The 20,012-nt window shown below is 43.3% G+C and overlaps 1 protein-coding gene across 5 annotated transcripts; it reads left to right on the top strand.

Annotated features, from left to right (window-relative positions):
* The first annotated feature begins 1,336 nt into the window (after nucleotides 1-1,336).
* FUBP1 (far upstream element binding protein 1) lies at nucleotides 1,337-19,909 on the top strand. 5 transcript variants are annotated; one of them, XR_014454551.1, is made up of 22 exons: nucleotides 1,337-1,524; nucleotides 2,991-3,081; nucleotides 4,695-4,733; nucleotides 4,839-4,878; nucleotides 5,449-5,498; nucleotides 6,161-6,232; nucleotides 7,227-7,284; nucleotides 7,363-7,525; nucleotides 7,611-7,709; nucleotides 7,789-7,890; nucleotides 8,051-8,153; nucleotides 8,343-8,443; nucleotides 8,931-9,075; nucleotides 10,302-10,462; nucleotides 10,575-10,729; nucleotides 11,743-11,822; nucleotides 12,625-12,753; nucleotides 13,094-13,168; nucleotides 13,326-13,385; nucleotides 14,381-14,526; nucleotides 16,456-16,549; nucleotides 17,003-19,909. XR_014454551.1 is itself a non-coding variant. In XM_083157818.1 (21 exons), the coding sequence occupies exons 1-21, from the start codon at nucleotides 1,432-1,434 to the stop codon at nucleotides 16,459-16,461; spliced, it is 1,968 nt and encodes a 655-aa protein (XP_083013944.1). In that variant the 5' UTR covers nucleotides 1,337-1,431; the 3' UTR covers nucleotides 16,462-19,909. The 5 variants fall into 5 exon arrangements, 3 of the variants coding, with proteins under 3 accessions (XP_083013944.1, XP_083013943.1, XP_083013945.1); XR_014454550.1 differs by having other exon boundaries at nucleotides 1,338-1,524; nucleotides 14,785-16,549; XM_083157818.1 differs by having other exon boundaries at nucleotides 16,456-19,909.
* The last annotated feature ends 103 nt before the right edge of the window (nucleotides 19,910-20,012 follow it).

The raw sequence follows: 20,012 nt of genomic DNA, 5'->3' as shown, positions 1-20,012 counted from the left end.
ACCTCCCAGCATGCCCCTCTCCAGGAGGAAACAATTCTCTGTTCCTTGGGTTCCCTGGTAATGTATGATTGCCAGCACCTGTGGTGACACCTTTCTTATCAGTTACCTAGCTCCCCACAGGTGCTGGCAATCATACATTATCCATAAGTCCCAGCATGCCCCTCTCCAGGAGGGCACAGTGCTCTGCTCCTGGGCTTCCCTGGTAATGTATGATTGCCAGCACCTGTGGTGACACCTTTCTTATCAGTTACCCAGCTCCCCACAGGTGCTGGCAATCATACATTATCCATACCTCCCAGCATGCCCCTCTCCAGGAGGTCACAATGCTCTGCTCCTGGGCTTCCCTGGTAATGTATGATTGCCATCACCTGTGGTGACACCTTTCTTATCAGTTACCTAGCTCCCCACAGGTGCTGGTAATCATACATTATCCATACCTCCCAGCATGCCCCTCTCCAGGAGGACACAATGCTCTGCTCCTGGGCTTCCCTGGTAATGTATGATTGCCAGCACCTGTGGTGACACCTTTCTTATCAGTTACCCAGCTCCCCACAGGTGCTGGTAATCATACATTATCCATACCTCCCAGCATGCCCCTCTCCATGAGGACACAATGCTATGTTCCTGGGCTTCCCTGGTAATGTATGATTGCCAGCACCTGTGGTGACACCTTCCTTATCAGTTACCTAGCTCCCCACAGGTGATGGCAATCCTACATTATCCATACCTCCCAGCATGCCCCTCTCCAGGAGGACACAATGCTCTGCTCCTGGGCTTCCCTGGTAATGTAGGATTGCCAGCACCTGTGGTGACACCTTTCTTATCAGTTACCCAGCTCCCCACAGGAGCTGGCAATCCTACATTACCAGGTAAGTCCAGGAACAGACCATTGTCTCCCCGAAAGAGAGGGTCAGTTGGGAGGTATGGTACCTCAGTCAGTTTATCTTTACCATCTGCTTGATATCCTTAATACCTGGCCTGTCAGGGAACCCTGAGGACCCAGTATGGGGAAGCCTGTGCCAATGAGAACACCAGGGGCATGAATAACACTGGGTACGCGTGTAAGGCCACAATACCGACCAGATAACTCTTTATTTAAAAAAACTAAAAAGATTTGTGTGCGAGCCGCCATCTTGTCTTCCTCTCTCCCAGGCGGCAGGAGCGGAGGAGGGGTTCCCGCCAAGAGAGACCAGGCCCGGCGGGCGCGTGACGCGCCGCCACCAAGTCTCGCGAGAGCGCCGTCCCCGCACAGCGCGGCTCCCGCGAGATCTCCGGCCGGCCAGGCGCGGCGGAGGGCGGTTCCCGCGAGAGCGGTGACGTCAGGCGGGGTTAGGCGCTGGGTGGGAGGAGTCAGTGCTGCTGCTGCCGGCGCCATCTTCTCTCGCTCTCACCTCGCAGTCGCACACGCACCGGAGAGCTGCTCCCCCTGACATGGCCGACTACTCCACCGTACCACCGCCCAGCGGAGGCTCCGCCGCCGGAGTCAACGACGCCTTCAAAGACGCGCTGCAGAGGGCGAGACAGGTGAGGCGGGGACTGGGGGAGAGAAAGAGAGGAGCGGAGGCCGCAACCCGCGTGGCGTGGGCCCGGGCCGCCTGGTCGCAGCGCGTTCCGCACCGGGCGCAGCGCGAGATCCCCGTACTAATCCCCATACACGGAGCTATGCCCGCACCTTCCCACGGCATGTGCTTCCTGCCGCTCCGTGTCCCGCAAATTCCCTGTATCTCCGGGGACATGGGTATCGGAGGGGGGGAGCGGGGTCCCTGGTATCGTCTATACGATTTCGGGGTGTTGCAAAAATGGCTAATGGAATGCAGGGTCCCTGGTTTTGGGGGTGATGAGGTTCCTGTTACTAAGGGTACAGCTGGCAGTGAGGGGTCCCTGGTAATGGGGCCTGGAGTGAAGTGGGGCTGGCATTGATTATTACCAGTTATGTGGGTGGGGAGTTTACCATTGAGGGCTCTTGGTTATTAGGGCAGGGTCTTCTGGAGGGTCCCCTACACTGAAGTGATGTGGGACTGGCAATGGTCCCAGTTATGTGGGGTGAGGGCCTAACTTTGAGGGGTACTGGTTATTAGGTGAGGATTGCTTTGTTTTGATGAGTAACCTGGAATTGGGGGCTCCCTGGCATTGTTGGTTAAGCTGGCATTGGAGGGTAAGCTGCCATTGTGGGGACCCCTTCCTCATGCTGCCATTGTGGGGACCCCTTCCTCATACAGCCATTGTGGGGACCCCTTCCTCATACAGCCATTGTGGGGACCCCTTCCTCATACAGCCATTGTGGGGACCCCTTCCTCATACAGCCATTGTGGGGACCCCTTCCTCATACAGCCATTGTGGGGACCCCTTCCTCATACAGCCATTGTGGGGACCCCTTCCTCATACAGCCATTGTGGGGACCCCTTCCTCATACAGCCATTGTGGGGACCCCTTCCTCATACAGCCATTGTGGGGACCCCACAGCTATTGTCATGCCTTAGTCTGGTGACAGTGCTGTTGTATGTGGGACAATGTTAGGTGTGAAAGGGGTCACATCGCTCTCAGATGGCACATACCAGCAAGAGGTACACAATGCCCCCTGCAGAAGTGGGTCCTGTTTTATGTAGCATACATCTTGTACTATGACCAGATCTGTGCATACACATGTTCTGTGAACGATTTGCGACACCAGAGGGCAATAACGGCACTGTATATCTTGTATGCAATGTGCTAGGTCTGCTGCTTAGTTACTGGGCAGATGGGGGCAGGACCAGTTCAGCCTCTAATGTAAAGCAATTGTCTCCATTTCACATACACTTCTCATAGTAGTTACAAGTTGTCAAAGTTTATTTCAGACTTCACTTTTCAAGCCGTATAGAGGTGCAATGGGGTAGATCACGAAGCTGCCTCCGTATGTAGAGTAAAGGGCGCTTCTATGGGGGACAGTTTCTGGTTACATTATCGGGCAGCTTGGCAATTTACAAGATCTCATCAGTCCTGTTCTTTTACAGATTGCTGCGAAAATCGGAGGTGATACCGGACCAACCATCAACTCGAACGACTATGGCTTTAGTGGACAGAAGAGGCCGCTTGATGACGGAGGTGTGTGTGGGGATGTTCCCTCCTTTTACTTGTACATTACTATTGTCCTACTGGGGGAAGAGGTCATTATACAGTGCATTGGGTACAGATAACACATTGTGTGCAGCAGGAAGTTGCTGCGGTTCCATGAACCTCATTTGATATCGCTAGATACAGGGACTTCCGCTTTGCATTCTGCTTAGGGCAGTGTCTGGTTTGAGGCCATATCTGTAGGCACTTGGAGTCTGCACTCACATAATATACTAGTTCATATATATTGACAAGGGTATTTGTAAGCTGCGACACTTAAGCCACGTGCAGCTGTTTGCTTCAGAAGTTTATTGATCTTGGTATTTGTTGCATGGTCTTGTGTTTTCACTTGTATGTCCCCCCCCCCCCCCCATCTGACTGAGTGATTCTTGTGGTGCACCAGAAGGATGCAGTTGGAGAGGGATTGGGGGCACATTTAACCCTGCCGTTTCCTGAGGTATTGAGCCAAAACATTGGTGTGGGCGCTCAATCCACTGGTTCTGATGGGTTTAGTGTGGCTAAACGTGGTACCACTGGGCACATGTGGCATACAGGCACAAGGGAGACCATGAAACTATTGACTTCCCCCTTACATGTAAATATTATTGATGGATCTAATAATGCAAAAAATCACCTTACTGGCTTTGTTATCCTCCATATTGCCCTGTTAGAATACTGACTTACCAAAGTGAATCAGTGGATCGTTTATGAGTGTGTTCAATGGGATTCTACCCATGCCTTGTTCAGCAGCGTGCAGTGACAATACTAGGTGCGCTGCAGAGGAAGCATGTCCGCAGCAAAGCTCCCCTGGTTTTGCTCAGGTTATCTCACCATAGGAGTGAGGATGATGGGTTACTGTTTTTTGCCGATTTGTTCAGTGTTCTTGCTGTGTTCTTTAAGGGTGATTTGATCAGTCTGAAGCGTCATTCTATATCTTAAATTCTCAGTCTGTTTTTATTGTAGAGCAGGAGTATATGCAGCCCCCTCGCTGCTGTAGAACTACACATCCCAGCATGCCCTGTCACTGTTTTACTATTAGGGAATTTTAAAACTGTCAGGGAATGCTGGATGCCATAGTTCCACAGCAGCTGGAGGCACTATTTTTCTAGGACTACCGATATGCCAGTGTAGGATAGACATAGGGGGTATTCAATGCTGGATTCCATCTGTTGGCACTCCAGACCGTTTTTGACTCTACAGTATATGGACAGGCGGAATTAAATTTTCCACTTGTCCACTGTCAAAGGGACGTGTCGGCAAAAACAATCGCAGATTGTCTAGATCTGGTCGCGATTTTGACAATCCACGCCCGTTTCCAACAAAAAAGATCCGGCTGGTTCTGAAGTCTGATTTGTTTTTGTTGCATTTTGCCTTCGATGCTGTCGGACATATAAGCATTGAATAGATGGCTGCCACTATTTTCCCTGTCGGTAATAACGGCGGGGATTTAGTAACACCTATAAGCTTGTTATGTTTGTGAAGCCAGGCGATAGCCATTGCTGTATGGTTTGCAGTGATATACGCAGTATCACCAAGAAGTGGTCCCGTGATGTCTATATGAATGTGAATAATTGCTGAATGTTAAATAATTCTTGATGTTTTAGATCAACCAGAGGCAAAGAAAGTTGCTCCTGCAAATGATTGTAAGTAGTCATTAATCTGCATGTGCTTAATGTTCCTTAATGAACCATCTGTCATAGGATTCAACATTTGGTGTAATGTAAACATTTTTTCTTTCTTTCTCAAAGCGTTCGCCCCTCCGATGCCCTCCATGCACCAGCAACAGAGGTGAGTAGTACAGGCCATTAATATCATTTATATGCTGATCTATTAACATGTAACCCTGAATACAGAACTTTATATAGGAACCATGGCTATAGACTTGAGGCCTGGGCACTAAATAGCTTTGAAACAACAAATTCCAAACGGCCCCATACACTCCCTCTGCTAAACCCCAGCTAATCAATTGGTGGTTCAGTTCCTGTTGCACTGCTACTGGCGTCTATGAAAGCTTTCTATTTCCTAGAACCGTGTCTGTAAGCTAGATGCCAAGTGTCTTTGTATGGGCATTGGTGTGACACTTGTTGGTGCAGTTTCCCACTTCAGTGGGAGGGATTCAATTGTTAATGCGTATCAAACATAACCACGAGTTCCCATTATTGCTTCCTTCTGAGGTAGCCAATAAAGTAAATGCTTTTGGGCACCCAAACTACAGTTACAGCAGCACATCCAATCAGTCATTCTTTACATGGCTAAACCCAGCACATTTAGGTGCGACAAGTTCAGTTTTTAATAGGCGCTTCTGTTTATCAAAGTTTGGAAAGTAGTAACAATGTGTGGCTTTTTTTTTTTTTCCAGGTCTGTTCTTACAGAAGAGTACAAGGTTCCAGATGGGATGGTGGGATTCAGTAAGTACATCACTGGCCAAAATGTTTATTTTGTGTTTTTTATTTTGTAATTTTTTTTTTATTGGTACTTGTTTCCTAGAACGCCGCCCACTAAGCAATTTGCTTAGTGGGCTATTCTGCATAGGGAAATCGTATTGCGTGGGCCATTTAAGTGCCATGCGATATTTTCATGTAATCTATTCACTGCTATGTGTGCCCCAGGGCATCGCATCGGACCTCCCGCAAAATCGCATGTGATTTTATAGGGGGTGCGATGCCATTACATTACCTGTACAATGATATGATTGTATGTCCTATAAAATAGGTTTTATATTCCCCCCCCCCCTATCCATGTCGGCGTGGAGTTGATTGTATATAGTGTGGCGAGCGCAGCGGAATACATGTAAAGTAACCGGGGGAGGTGTAAAACCTATTTTTAGGACATACAATCATAATTGTATAGCTAATGTAATGGCATCGTATGCGATTTTGCGGGAGATGTGATATAATAGGGAACAAAGAGCATTGAAAAAATTACATTAAAAAAATCTCAGCGCATGCCGCTATAATGGCCCATGCGATGCGATTTCCCTACGCTGCCGTACGTAGAAAATCTGGGCGTACAGTTTTATTTTTTTTTTTTTATATAAATTTGCTGATTTTTCTTGCTTGCTCTCTTTTAGTAATTGGCAGAGGCGGTGAACAGATATCACGCATTCAGCAAGAATCTGGATGCAAGATACAAATTGCACCTGGTAATTTTACTTCAAAAGTATTTTTGAAATAACTTAAATCTTAAAGTTTTGAAGAGTGTTGGATTGCTGTCTGTAATGAAATGGGGGGGGTGGATGTGAATGGTTGGTTATTAATCTCCGTTGTGTGCCATCTACCCCAAATTAGTTTAGTTTGCTTACAGCATTATTTCCAACAGCTCAGTTTAAATATGAATGAACATATTCTAATACAAGTTTTTGGAGAGTTACAGCTTTCTGTTTGCGTCCGCGGACTTCCTTTTATGCATCTCCTTAGTAGTCCTTATAGTGATGTGGTCCCCCTTTATCAAGCCTTTCGAGCAGAGTTTTATACCTTGACGTTGTTGGTGAACACTAAGGGGGGTATTCAATCACCCGCAGCCATCTCCCGATGGGGGAGATGGCTGCGGGGCCCTATTCAATGCAGTCTTCCCCGACAGCATTGAACAGGGGATCTCGCAGAATGAGCCTGGCTTCACAAGCAGTCGTGCTCGTTCTGCCAAGAACGGCCGGGCTGTGACAAGCTCCCGGTTGCAGCTCTCCTCTTCCTGGCCGCAGCTTGCGACCACACCCCCTTCTCATACCGCTGCAGGCGGGACGCTAAATCCCATCTGCAATTTCTCGGTCAAGCGGACAGAGAACGGCACAGGGACACGGCTGTCGAGCCAGCTCGACAGCCGTGACCCCACATTGAATAGATTTGGACCGGGATTCTATTGATCTTCTTTTAGAACCAGGCATTAAGTACTCGCGAGTGAACGCTTTATACTTTGCCGGAACAGGATATTGACTGTGTCTTGGTATTTCAGGGAGGATACTTTCCCTGAAATTCAGCAATGAAGAATAAATGCTTGCTATATTCATTACTAGGGCTCTTAAACATTTTAAAGGGTTAAATAAATAATTGCAAAACTCTCATTTGTGCTGGTGGTTCAGCTTTGAGGAGAGATTTCTTCATATTGGGTAATTGCGTTGGTTTAACATTGTGTCATTTTAGATAGTGGCGGCATGCCTGACAGATCCTGTATGTTAACCGGCACCCCGGACTCAGTCCAGTAAGTATAACAGTTCATATTCTGGCTTGATCTAGTCTGTCAGTAGTGTAAAGATATTGACAGTGATTTCTTCTGAAGAGGAGCGAAGAGGCTACTTGATCAGATTGTTGAAAAAGGAAGGCCAACCCCTGGCTACCATCACGGCGACGGTCCAGGAAATGCCGTTCAGGAAATCATGATCCCAGCCAGTAAAGCCGGTCTGGTTATTGGAAAAGGAGGGGAGACAATCAAACAACTTCAGGTATGGCGGATAAGCCTCTTGTCTGTCGCTTAGTTACTAAGCCAATCCCTTGTTGCTGAGACTAAGCATTGGCCTTTTATTTCAGGAGCGCGCAGGTGTTAAAATGGTTATGATTCAAGATGGGCCCCAGAACACCGGGTCAGATAAGCCATTAAGAATTACAGGGGATCCATACAAAGTGCAGGTAATACATCGCAGAGGTCTATGTAATGCCATTTAATCAATGCAGAAAATCAGTGGCTTTAACACCGGTTCTTTTACAGCAAGCAAAGGATATGGTATTAGAATTAATACGTGACCAAGGAGGTTTCAGAGAAGCCAGGAACGAGTATGGCTCAAGAATAGGCGGAAACGAAGGGATAGATGTGAGTATTCCTGCAGAGTGCCCATATTGCTGGTCTGTGTTCTGCTATATGCATGTGGATTTTTCCCTTTGCATTTGCAACATACATCTATTGTGACTTAAATTTACCTACACCAGAAAGTACTATGGCAGTCGTGTGACACATTCTGTTCTGTCTTTAGGTCCCTATACCACGGTTTGCCGTTGGAATTGTAATAGGCAGAAATGGAGAAATGATCAAGAAAATACAGAATGATGCAGGTGTTAGGATACAGTTCAAACCAGGTGTGTATCTGATGCCAAAAGGACTTAGACCAGGAGTGAGCAATAAGGGTCCCTCCAGCTGCTGTGACACTACACATCCCAGCAGTCTGCTTCCGTCCTGTCAGGGCCTACGTTATTAGCAGAAGCTGTAATGCAGTGTTTGCCCAGCACTGGTGTAATACCATTTCTAACGCACACGTTCTGTTGCAGATGACGGTTCTACTCCAGAAAGAATAGCTCAGATTACCGGACCCCCAGACAGATGTCAGCACGCAGCAGAGATTATAACAGACTTGCTCCGCAGTGTCCAGGTTTGCTTTTCTCCTATGTATTAATGTCACATTGGCCACTGTGTGCCGTAGGATCTGTCACTTCCTCGTGTTTAGTCTAAGTGGTGTTTTCATACATGGAAAGAAGGAGCCTTGAACTTCTGTTATGTCCTTCCAAAAATCATCACCTCTTACGGAGTGTTGTAAACTAGAACGCCTTCATTAGAAGTTCAGAGGTGTGTTTCCGAACGTTTGGTTTTATGTAAGGGAAGATGTTGCCCTCTGCATTCAGGTTTAAATTCTTTATATAGGCGATTCTTGAAAATGACAGTTTGTGGTTGCTCTGGGCAACATTACATCTGTAAAGCCTCACTTGAGAAAATATACCGCTGAGTAAATTTGCTATTCATTCCACTCGGACTGCATTGGATTTTTGTTTTCCCTGCAAGCTTTATGTAAAAGTCGAATCCCCACCACATAGTTTGTGTGTTGTACAATGTGCTATTGTTTTTCTTTTCTCCCCCTACAGTCTGGGAATGGTGGCGGACCCGGTGGTCCAGGTGGAAGGGGCAGGGGACGAGGACAAGGCAACTGGAACATGGGCCCTCCAGGAGGGTTGCAAGAGTTTAACTTTGTTGTCCCCACTGTAAAAACTGGGCTCATAATTGGAAAAGGTAATTATTCTCACAGTTTATATATGGGGTTAGGTTTGTGATCAGCTTGTGTGCCTGGCAGGATCACGCCATATGTTCTGGGTTTGTGCTGTTTAATGCAGGTGTCTGACTGGGGTTTATTCTTTAATGTTGCCTAAAATCTTTTCTATTAAAATCCCCCATCGGCATTAATTAGTATAATATTGAGATCCCATATTTTCCTTTGAGCACTTGTTAGATTTTGCTTGAAGTTCTTGTGTACTTGGATCCCTTCAGTGTACGGAAATGTTTCCTCTGGTGGAATCCAGATAAACCACCGTCCTCTGGAGCTGCTTTTACGCTACAGAGGACAAATATTAGTATTGGCATGATGTAGTGCGTTCAAAGAGGCTGAAGTCACTTCCTTAATGTGTGTTGCATAGGACACGGCACAAATTCAAACGACCTCCAAAATACCAAGATTTTAGTGGGTCTTGAGTTGAGGTATTGCTACTAAACAATTAAAGTTTCGCACAACAATTATAGATTACAAACCATTATTCCAGCTTAAAAAAAAGTTGACACACAGGACTTCACTTTCTGGGGAATCAGCCTAATGTAGAATCTAATAATGGAACCCATCTTAATAGTCGGTTGTTAAAAAAGTATTTGGCTTCTGCAGTAGAGCCTACAGGACAATATAGTCAACAGTCTGAATCTTAATACCGGTTACCCATATTTTGGTTCTTTTCTATAAGTCTTCAACTGCTGGTAGACTATTTTATGGGGCAACTATCTCCTGTCCTGGATGCCTGCAGTTCAGGAGACCTTCCTCCCCAGCCTGACTTTGCCATCCTTACCTGTAGTTTAAATGTTAGCCAAATCCACGATTCTCCACAGCTGGTTAGTCGCAAAGTTCTGCGGCCATTAGAAAGCTAACCCTCAAACCAAGCAGGAGGTGATATGAAAGGCTTGGCTGGCATTCTAATTAAGTAGTTCGGGGCATACTTGCCTACCTGACCCTCTCCTTCAGGGAGAAAATGTTCCTGGACTTCGCTGGTAATGTGGAGTTGGGTAATAAGAAAGGTGTCACCACAGGTGCTGGCAATCCTACATTACCAGGGAAGTCCAGGAACAGAGCATTCAGGTAGGCAAGTATGGGGTGTTTGTGACCTTTTCCATCAGATAAAATTCCATAGCCAGAATGGTCTCGCGACTAATTTCCTAATAAGCCAATTTCATACATATTTTGTTTTTTATTGCTCCAGGGGGCGAAACCATTAAAAACATAAGTCAGCAGTCCGGTGCCAGAATCGAGCTTCAGAGAAACCCTCCACCGAATTCAGACCCAAACATGAAGCTGTTTACGGTTCGGGGATCTCCACAGCAGATAGACTTTGCAAGGCAACTTATTGAAGAGAAGATAGGGGTGAGTACAGCACGTGCCTGTTCTAGCTCACGGTATGCCCTGGTCGGCGTAGTCTTCATTCAAGTCCTGATCTTCTCCATAACGTGACACTCAATGTCTGTTTTCTGCGTAGGGTCCAGTAAATCCGTTGGGTCCTCCAGTTCCTCACGGACCTCCTGGTGGTGTCCCTGGTCCCCATGGACCTCCTGGACCCCCTGGCCCTGGTGCTCCTATGGGACCCTACAACGCCCCACCTTATAACCCAGGTCCACCAGGACCAGCTCCTCAGTAAGTATCCAACTTATTTGATTCATAAAGTTCGCAGCTGGTTAGTTTGACTGATAATTTGGCATCTGCTATGCACATTATGGAAATTAACTGTCATATTTGCTTGAATTATATTGTGAACAATCTCGTCAGTCATTGCTGCGATTTGCACCATATAGATTTTGACTAGTCACAACCGCATAGTACAAATAACACCATGCTATGCGTGACCACAGCATAATATGTACTAATGGCAAGATAGTCGAGAGATTTTCCTGCAGTCTATTTCTCTATGAAATAATGACTAAACCAGTGACAGTCAACTCCAGTCCTCGAGAGCTACAGACTGTTCACGTTTTCTAGATCACCCAAGCTGGGATACAGGTGCACTCATTACTGACTGACACATTATAAATGATCCTGTGAGGAGACTTGGTAAATGTGCACTGTTGGTAGCTCTCAAAGACTGGAGTTGGCTACCCCTGGACTAAACGGGGCATGCATTGAATGTGGCTTAACACTGCCATTCAGACTAACTTCTATTCAATTTTGACTGCAAGTTAAGAGCATGGGCACCTCAGAACCTTTTTTGCCCTCCAGCTGTTGAACTACACATCCCAGCATGCCTTGCAACAGTTAACGTGGCCAAATAGCTAAACTGTAGTAGGGCATGCTGGGGTTTGTAGTTAACAACTAGAGTGCCAAAGGTTCCCATCCTTGGTTTATGGTCATAGTGTTCTGCACTATGCCCCCCCCCCCCCCATCGCAAGCTGCTTCCGCTATAGCGCTAAATTAGTAGGTGCAAATGGCTGAATGTTGTTCCAGCATGTTACTATGTTCCCCAGTAAGAGCGAGTGGTCATCTACTGCGCATCTTCAATGGGGGGTGGGGTTGGTTATGTTAATGCTGATCAGTTCTACGATGTGCTATAATATAAGTTTGTCTGTCTGATTGGCATTTGAGCCAGCTTCTATTTAGGTGCCAATGTTTTGTGTAAGTGTTTTAACAAATGCTTTGTACATTTTTAATTTAAGTGGCCCCCCTGCACAATATGCCCCACAAGGCTGGGGAAACACCTATCCACACTGGCAACAGCAAGCTCAGCCAGACCCAAGTAAGTTTGCGTTTCTTTACTATTTATTTTCGGCGTTACCAAACCGTGTAAATCTGACACATGGATTCTACCTATTGTGCACATTCTATAAACATGTTAGATGGAAAAAGATTTAGCAGTGTTCCCTCATTTTGAGGACAATTAAATGGTACCGTTAGTGCATGCGCTTCATTAGCTGTTTCTGAATGCTTACGATGAGTCTTGTTTGATTTTTTTTTTTTTTTTCCTTTTGGTGTCGCTGCAATGATCATAACGCTTCATTTGGTGGATCTCCGCAGCCATTGACATGTCTCTGAAAATGCTTCTGTGCCATACATTAATGGGCATGACTCTCCGAAACCAATCAATTACTGCCTCATTTCAGTGCAAGCTGCTAGGGGACTGCTGCCATATATACACAGGTCTTTATGTCTGCAGACAATGCAAAGGCCTTTGTTGTAGACCAGTACTTTTGTTTTCTGTTGGTGCGGCAAGCCTGTGACTCTCCAGCAGTGTAGCCGCGACCCCTGTTATCCGCGCCTGTTGGCGGAGGGTAATAGAAGTAGATCATAGAGTAGAACAAGGTAGTCGTCCAACCCACCAACTAGAATACACCAAAGACCAAATGCTCATCACCTACTCGATTCTCTTTATCCTAGTTCTAGTCAGAAGGAATGATTTCTGAAGCTGGCATGTACTTGGCAGCTGTTCGCGAACCAATCAATAGGGTTTAGGAGGCTGGGGGTTGGGTTCGATATGCTAATAAGTTTATGTAGATTTGTGATTCTACAATACACTATAAGAGTGATGTTTAATTTCTTAGGTAAAGCAGGAACAGACCCCAATTCTGCAGCGTGGGCAGCTTATTATGCTCATTATTACCAACAGCAAGCACCCCAGCCACCCGCAGCTCCATCTGCTGGACCAAGTACAACCCAAACTAATGGACAAGGTAGCAAACTCCTTTTTATTAAAAGGAAAGCCTTTTACTGGTGGACAGCAATGGGACACAAATGTGCGGCAGTTCTGGGCTCCTCCATCTTTGCCACGGAGTTCTGGGTGGCATGGGTGGTGTAGCTGCAGAAATCCATTTAGTTACACGCACTTAGGCATCCTAAGGATTGCCCCTTCTAGGTGGCATGTTGGAAATCTTTGCATACCTTACATGCTTTGCATGCACACATGTGGAGTCCCTTTAACCGGTTCATGTTTTCCTTTATAGATTGTTTACTTGATGCTGGAATAAAATCTAAATTCCACACACTTATATCTGTTTCATATTTTCTATATAGTTGAGCAGCCAGCTGCACCTCAAGCTGGACAAGTGGACTATACAAAAGCTTGGGAAGAGTATTACAAAAAAATGGGTAAGCAGCAAAATCAATAGTATATATTCTCTCATCTGGGGGGTTTGTGGCTTGGTGTTTAGCTTGTAACTTTTCATGTGCAAAACTGGAATCTGTGTCCGGCCAGCACAATTATCTGTTGGTGTGTAATTAAGGCTTTGTTTTTCTTGTTACATAGGCCAGCAAGCACCACCACAAGATTATTCAAAAGCATGGGAAGAATACTATAAAAAACAAGGCAAGTCTGTCTAAAAACCCTAGCATTGGTGGCTATAAGGTTGTTTTATTGTAGTGTTGTAGCTGAACTGGCTATGGCTGTGCGGATGTGTCCACATAAACCTATACAGAAATTGGCACCAATAGCCACGTTTAGCACTGTATATGCAAATGGTCTCGACACTTTGGAATAGCAGCACCCCTAGGCAGCAAAAACCATGTATGTAGACTCTCTTGGAAGGAATGGTTTTGCTCTTGTAAATGATTACCCCTTAAAAATCCCACACAGCTTCCCGTCTTGAACACATTACATATAGCCCAGGGCAAATCCTATTACACCTCCCATATATACCCTTATGGCTTGCCTCCCACAGTAACTTTTGTAGTGCACTGGACATGGCTGCCTCACGTGATACCCTTATGGATGGGATGAAAACCCTAATTATTTATGTTGGGACCCAATTCCTAACGCTAAGATGCAGCAATCGGCACATACTGTGTCGCCTAATCACTGTTGAACTGAATCCTTCGTGCAGGGTTTCATGTCTGTGAAGAGTTTGAGTCCGTGCTATATAAATGTATAATCACGACACATCTGTGCAGAGTAGCACAAGGAAGGCCTTTATTTCTTAGCAAACATCCAGCTTTGTATTTTCTGCAGTAAGTTGCATTGGAGGGCCTCATGCTGTCCTTGTAATGGGCATTTACACTCGCTCCCTACCAGAACGAGCTGTGGATTACTGATGGAGGCGCTTCACTTTTGTGGTCTACACCACTAGATGGCGCTGACTAGGTTTCTGTTGGATGAAACCAGTTTAACCCTTTCAGTACAAAATATCTTCTAAAAATGCCAGCGTCTCATTTGTTATAACAGGAAGTCTTTTGACAGTCACTTGGCATTAGTTAACCCTTTGAGTTCCATCTAGCTCCCTATACAGTTGTCCTGGCTTTGTGCAATAGGATTCTGTTTTTATTTTGCCTCTTATATGTGTATTTTTTTTTTATTTTTTTTTTTAGGGCAAACGGTTCCAGCTCAAGGAGCAGCGCCACCAGCTGGCCAAGCAGATTACAGTGCTGCATGGGCAGAGTACTACAGACAGCAGGCAGCATATTATGCCCAGACAAGCCCACAAGGAATGCCACAACACCCTCCCGCACCACAGGTAGGAAGTTAGATTCCTTATTTGTCTGCCGTATTTGCGTTATCTGGGCGGCTGTACTTGCCCTTCCGCGTTCCTGTGCACCGCACTGTATTTGTGTGATCACATGGTTTTCCCCTTCCAGGGCTAATGAGAACATACAGGAAGCAGCCAGCCTTTGTTAACCCAATCTCTCCTTAGGGTCTCTCCTGAGCTGGCTTCCTTTGAAAGGAATCTCTAGTTTAACACTTTGTATATCTCTTATGTATTTCCTCTGCACAGGGCCAATAATGCGAAGTGGACAGTACAGTATTTGCTTCATTGTGTTGGGGAAAACCTTTGTTAAATGTTTGGATGCAGACGCCTTGATGAAGATCTTAATTTTCTTTTTATTTTATTTTTTGTTTGGTTTAAAAAAAAAAAACTAATGTTTTGAAAAATGTACATAAACTATCACTACTGACTGGTAGGAGGCTATATTTCTGTGTAGAAATGAGAACTTGGTTTGTTTTTAGTATTTAGTGTAGATGTACACATTCCAGCAAATGTATTTGCAACTAGTATGTGGTCAATGCTTTGTGATACAAATGTACTTTTTCAATGTATACTTTATCACTTTTAAAATGCCTGTTTTGTGCTTTACAATAAATAATATGAAACCTCCTGTGTCGGTAAGTTGGATATGTGAGTATTTAAATGAGAAATACTTCAATTGTATTTTAGTTTTCAAGTGAAATGCTTCAAAACGAGATACATAGCGGAAGTCGGCTTTTATAACTTGGATATTGCTCTTTCTTTCTTACCAAAACGATTATTTTCTTAGATAAATGATTTACTCTTAATGGCCTGTCACCTTGCATGTATATAATGTTCTAGCAGACCACTGCATTAACCTGATCACTGTCAGACCTGTAAAGCCGTTTCTTCATGCCAGTTTGTTCCCTGTTTTTGTTTTTTTATAAAATTGACTTCTTTACAGACCTTTTTTGCGTGCTGTATATTTTTTTCCCCCAATATATAATGTAGTTACAGGATTGACACGTCCCTTTCCCCTGATGCGATGCTAAATCCAGTTTATTGAATGTCATGCACTGACTGACATTTAGATACCTTTTGCCTTCCATACTATCAGTCCCTTCTCAATTGTCTGTTGTGCAGTTGCAGGCCCCTCCTGTTAAGGCAGCCAATTTAAATGCGTTAAAAGGAAAGTTTGGGTATTTTATCGGCAGCCATGCCGAAGACGGTTGTAAAGGGGTTGATGGGAAATGAAAGGAAAACGTATCCTGCTCCAATTGTGTTAATTTGAGATTAAGTTTTTTTTTTTTTTTTTTTTAAATTGTCCTTGTGAGTGATGCTTAACTTGCTAGATTACTGCTGCGTTGCTCATTTTATTACAATATATTCCTTTGTCCGTTGTCTCGTATACTTGATACATAGGATTAGCTCTATAAGAATTAAACAGCTTTTCCTTTATGTACTGTAAGTATCTGACATGGTTCCATAATGACTTGCTGTACAGAGCTGTATTTTTAGACTCCTTTGTACTTTATGTAGCTCTCCTATTCTGTAGGTAAGTATTTGCATATAGGTCTAGTCTGCAGGAAAGTGCTTAGCTGTAAAATGCAAGATATGATCTGCAAAAACCCATTTAAAATGTCTGTATTGTTTGAGTGCATAGCTGAGCGTATTGTGGCTCCTAACTTTCTGTATATACATATATATACCAGCACGTAAACCGCTATATGATGGTATCTCACTTGGTCTTTGCAGGCCTCCGTCTGTGTGTATATTAAATGTCCTTGACCTCTCCACTTCCTATTTATGAAATAAGTGGGGGATTTAAATGATTTATATTCTGCATGACATTTTGTCTTGATACATTCATCTTGCATTAAAATTCAGATGACCTTTATGAACGTTACAACTGGAGGCTGTTGATCTAATTCATTTCAGGTCTAAAATATCTATATAGTTGGAAAGAGAAATTATAAATGCCTCAGTGCCTTCCCAGATCTTCCACCTTAGGTTCTGCTGCACAATGTGTCAGGTAAGCACAACCTAAGGAAGTAAATTTACCTGATATCCATGATGTTGTCCCTGTAAGGTTTGTGCTTATGTATGCCTTTGGACTGCATATTATGTTGTTGGTCAGGGAGGTGTCATCTAAAGTTGTTCTCTTTACCTTGTTTGCATTGCTTTTGACTGTCACAAGAAGTAGTTGTCTATGTAGTACAAGGACTTAGCAATGTCAGTGTTTCACCTGCCACACTTTTATTGCTTGTATTAACCATACAAAGGCGGATATATTATGTCATTATGCCAATTGCTGACTGTATTTTAATGAGCACAGTATGATCTTGTTTGTATTTTTTTTTTATGAAGATCATTTCTTTTTCACTTGCATAACTAAAACAAAATGTGCTGATATCGATAAAGTCCTGCTTATTTTGTACATTTTTAAAAAAAAGTTTCAAAATCCTGCCTTCATTTTCACACACAGTGCTGAAGATGCTGCAAATCATAGCTCTTATAATCAGTCCTGAGGTAGCCCCCACCCTTAAGGAGGAATTCCTTTCTGTGTATGCCATTGGTGATCCGATGAGCATGGACGTAGAAGGGCTCTCATAGAAGGTAACACTGTAATAATGCATAATAGTGCAGAATGTCTCATCACTATTGATGCTTTTTATTTTGAAAAATGATCTATTTTGCCCTCTTACAATATTACTGTCATACAGTAGTGTTCCTACCGCTGGCATTAATGTTCCTAGTGTCATTGATCTATACTTAAAATGAGCCTGATCTTTGTGACGTGTTGTATTTTGTTGATGTAGGACTAACTTATTTCTGTAGGGCACTTGTTTGCAGACCGGTAGACTGATTGTTTAAGCCTGTAACATGTATGAATGTTGATATGTCCAAGGAATATCCCGTGAACTCATTATTTTAGCAGATAGACTGGATTGTAGACCATAAATGCAATTTTTTTTTTTCTGTGAAAGTTTAGTTGATTATCAAGAAATCTCAGTTCGTAATTCTTGTGCTGTCTCTCTTGAATTGGTTTTTACTAGTCAAATGTTTGTTTCTAACTAGCCCATGCAGTATAAATAGAAATTAATGTCACATCTGTTTCTAGAGCTATTTTCAATGTTTTTTTTCACTCCATGAAATGCAGATGGCGCTAGTGTTAGGAAGTGTCAGGTTTACATCTGTACTTTATGAATTTCTGTAATTGTCCACAGTATAATGTATCCTGCACCTTTCAGTTCCTCACATTTGTAGGATTGCTGGTGAAATGGGCAGAAGTGGCATTTGAAGGGAGGGCAGGAGACATGTAATCTGGTACAGATGCATTCTCTCATCGTGGATTTGCAGCGCACGCAGCATGCAAATTGCAATAAACCTGTCTGGCGTAGATCATGCCATTGCGCTGTTCGCACCATGCAATCCTATGGTATCGTGTGTAAATGCCATGCACTTTGAAGGCTTACATGCTGCAGTGCGCTGAAAAAATCTGAAAAGACACATGCGTATTATCTGACATCTTTCATTTTCTAATTTGGTGTTAAGCCAGACTTGTCTGCTGGTGTCCTATGGGCTAGATCCTGCTCAATTAGCCATTATGTCCTCTGACCACCAGTCTTACAAAAGTAGAGAGTTGTCCAAATCTGTATTTACTGCTAGCTAATTAGCGACTGCAGATTCGTTATACAAATATCCCTGTTCCTAAAGTTTTTCATATTTATACTTATTTTTTTATTAACAAAGTAAAAAGCGATCCACCTGTTTGAAGTATTAACACTGGCAATCAGCATTTATATAAATGGCATAATTGCTTTCTTACTCCTTTCTAGGAAGCTTATACTGTAACTGTTCAGCATTTTTAGTGTAAAATCAGATCTTTCCATTGGGCAGATCTTTAATTGCTAGCTGTACTTCTGTCCAATAAATCTGTGTAATTTGCTCAAATCTCCATTCTGGAAGTATTTAAGTTACAAAAGTTTTAAATGATAAATTTGCACCAATGCAACTTCATAAATTTATCACCTATATGATCATTGCTATAAATTGACAATTATATGTAGTTTCTTTTTTTTTTTTTTTTGTTGTAAATTTACTAACCCGGTAAGGTATTTAGCTTTGCTGTGACCTGCTAATTATGAATGGCTCATATCAGTTGTGCAGTTCTCTTACTATATTGCCATATGTGCTGTCACGTAAACATACCCTACACATGAATGCATTTCTGTCTTATGTGAAATGTCCCCCCCAAGGAAGATACGGGTCCGTGTATAAAGAAGATTGGCCCCAGTATCTTTAAAATCCACTATCCTAGTCAGCAGTCGTATGGATTTGAGGTAAATTGAATGCTTTAATCTGTATTTAGTAGACACCGTTGTCTTAGGATCTGTGCTTTTAAATAAATTTATGTTGGATGCCACAACTGGTCTGCTGCTTATTTTCTGTAGGAACATAAATGAGGGAATGAGCGATCTGTACATGTAAAGTACCTCCCTAATGTGTCACTTCCTCCCTTAAGCTGTGTACACACAGTGAGATATAGGTTTTTTTCACTATATAGTCAAAACTAACTGAACATCAGTCTCATCAGTCTCATTCGATGCCAGTTCTATCCTAATGCGCGCTCCTGTTAAGTGTAAATCAAACTTAAATACTATGCTGGCAAGACTATATATAGTACAGGCCTGTACTATATAGTCCAAATTAGATGCATTTTGCTGTTCAATTCGATCCCAAGTAGATCCCCATCGAACAGCAAGCACAATCGCACCGTGTGAACACACCTTTAATAATGGACGTTTTTACTTTATTTTCTTGTATACAGAGTTCTCAAGACATCTGGTCCCAACTATTGGCTAGTGTAGAAATCAATGCAGGTGGTTTGTGTGATTGGCAGGCCCAGTGATCTTATGACAGATCCTCAGTAATATGGCAGCATTCAATGTTGCTTGTTTGTTTTTATAGAGCGGGGCATATTTGATTTTTTTTAATTTACTAACTTTTTGTAAAGAGATTGCTGCGGAAAATATTGGCGAGTGTTTTTATTTATTTTTTTTATTTTGTTTAAACTTCTAAATATTGAATAATGTTGTGAAGATTTTTTTTTTTATTTTTTTAAGACTTGTAATAAGTAGATGAAAATAATTTCTGAGTCAAGTCCAGGTCTGAGTAATATTCCAAAATAATAATTTCTGGTAAGCCAGTATTAAGAATGTTCCTGTGTATGAAATTCTAGAATCATCCTAAACTTTATATTTGCAAGATCCGGCGTATAAAAATCTGACCTTGAAGCTAAAACCATAGTACATTTTTTACATGCATTGACCTGTATTATCATTGCTATTGTGTCCAACATTGTACATAATAAAGAAACGTGAATAAATGATCCTCCTGGTGTGGTTTCCCTTATTGTGTGGTTTATACTGTGTGTATGTGTTCAGGTGTACAAGCTTTGGCTGCTAAACCTTTTACATTCCATAAAAATCATC

Source organism: Crinia signifera, chromosome 8, assembly GCF_055691185.1.
Source record: "Crinia signifera chromosome 8, ASM5569118v1, whole genome shotgun sequence".
Taxonomy (NCBI): domain Eukaryota; kingdom Metazoa; phylum Chordata; class Amphibia; order Anura; family Myobatrachidae; genus Crinia; species Crinia signifera.
Note: the sequence above shows the minus strand (reverse complement) of the source record. Positions and strands in the feature narration are given on the sequence as shown.

Coding starts and splice junctions, on each gene's coding strand:
- FUBP1 (XM_083157817.1), top strand. CDS start 1,432: ATGGCCGACTACTCCACCGTACCACCGCCCAGCGGAGGCTCCGCCGCC. Junction 3,082..4,694: donor GAGGCCGCTTGATGACGGAG/GTGTGTGTGGGG, acceptor TTGATGTTTTAG/ATCAACCAGAGGCAAAGAAA. Junction 10,463..10,574: donor TTATTGAAGAGAAGATAGGG/GTGAGTACAGCA, acceptor TTTTCTGCGTAG/GGTCCAGTAAATCCGTTGGG.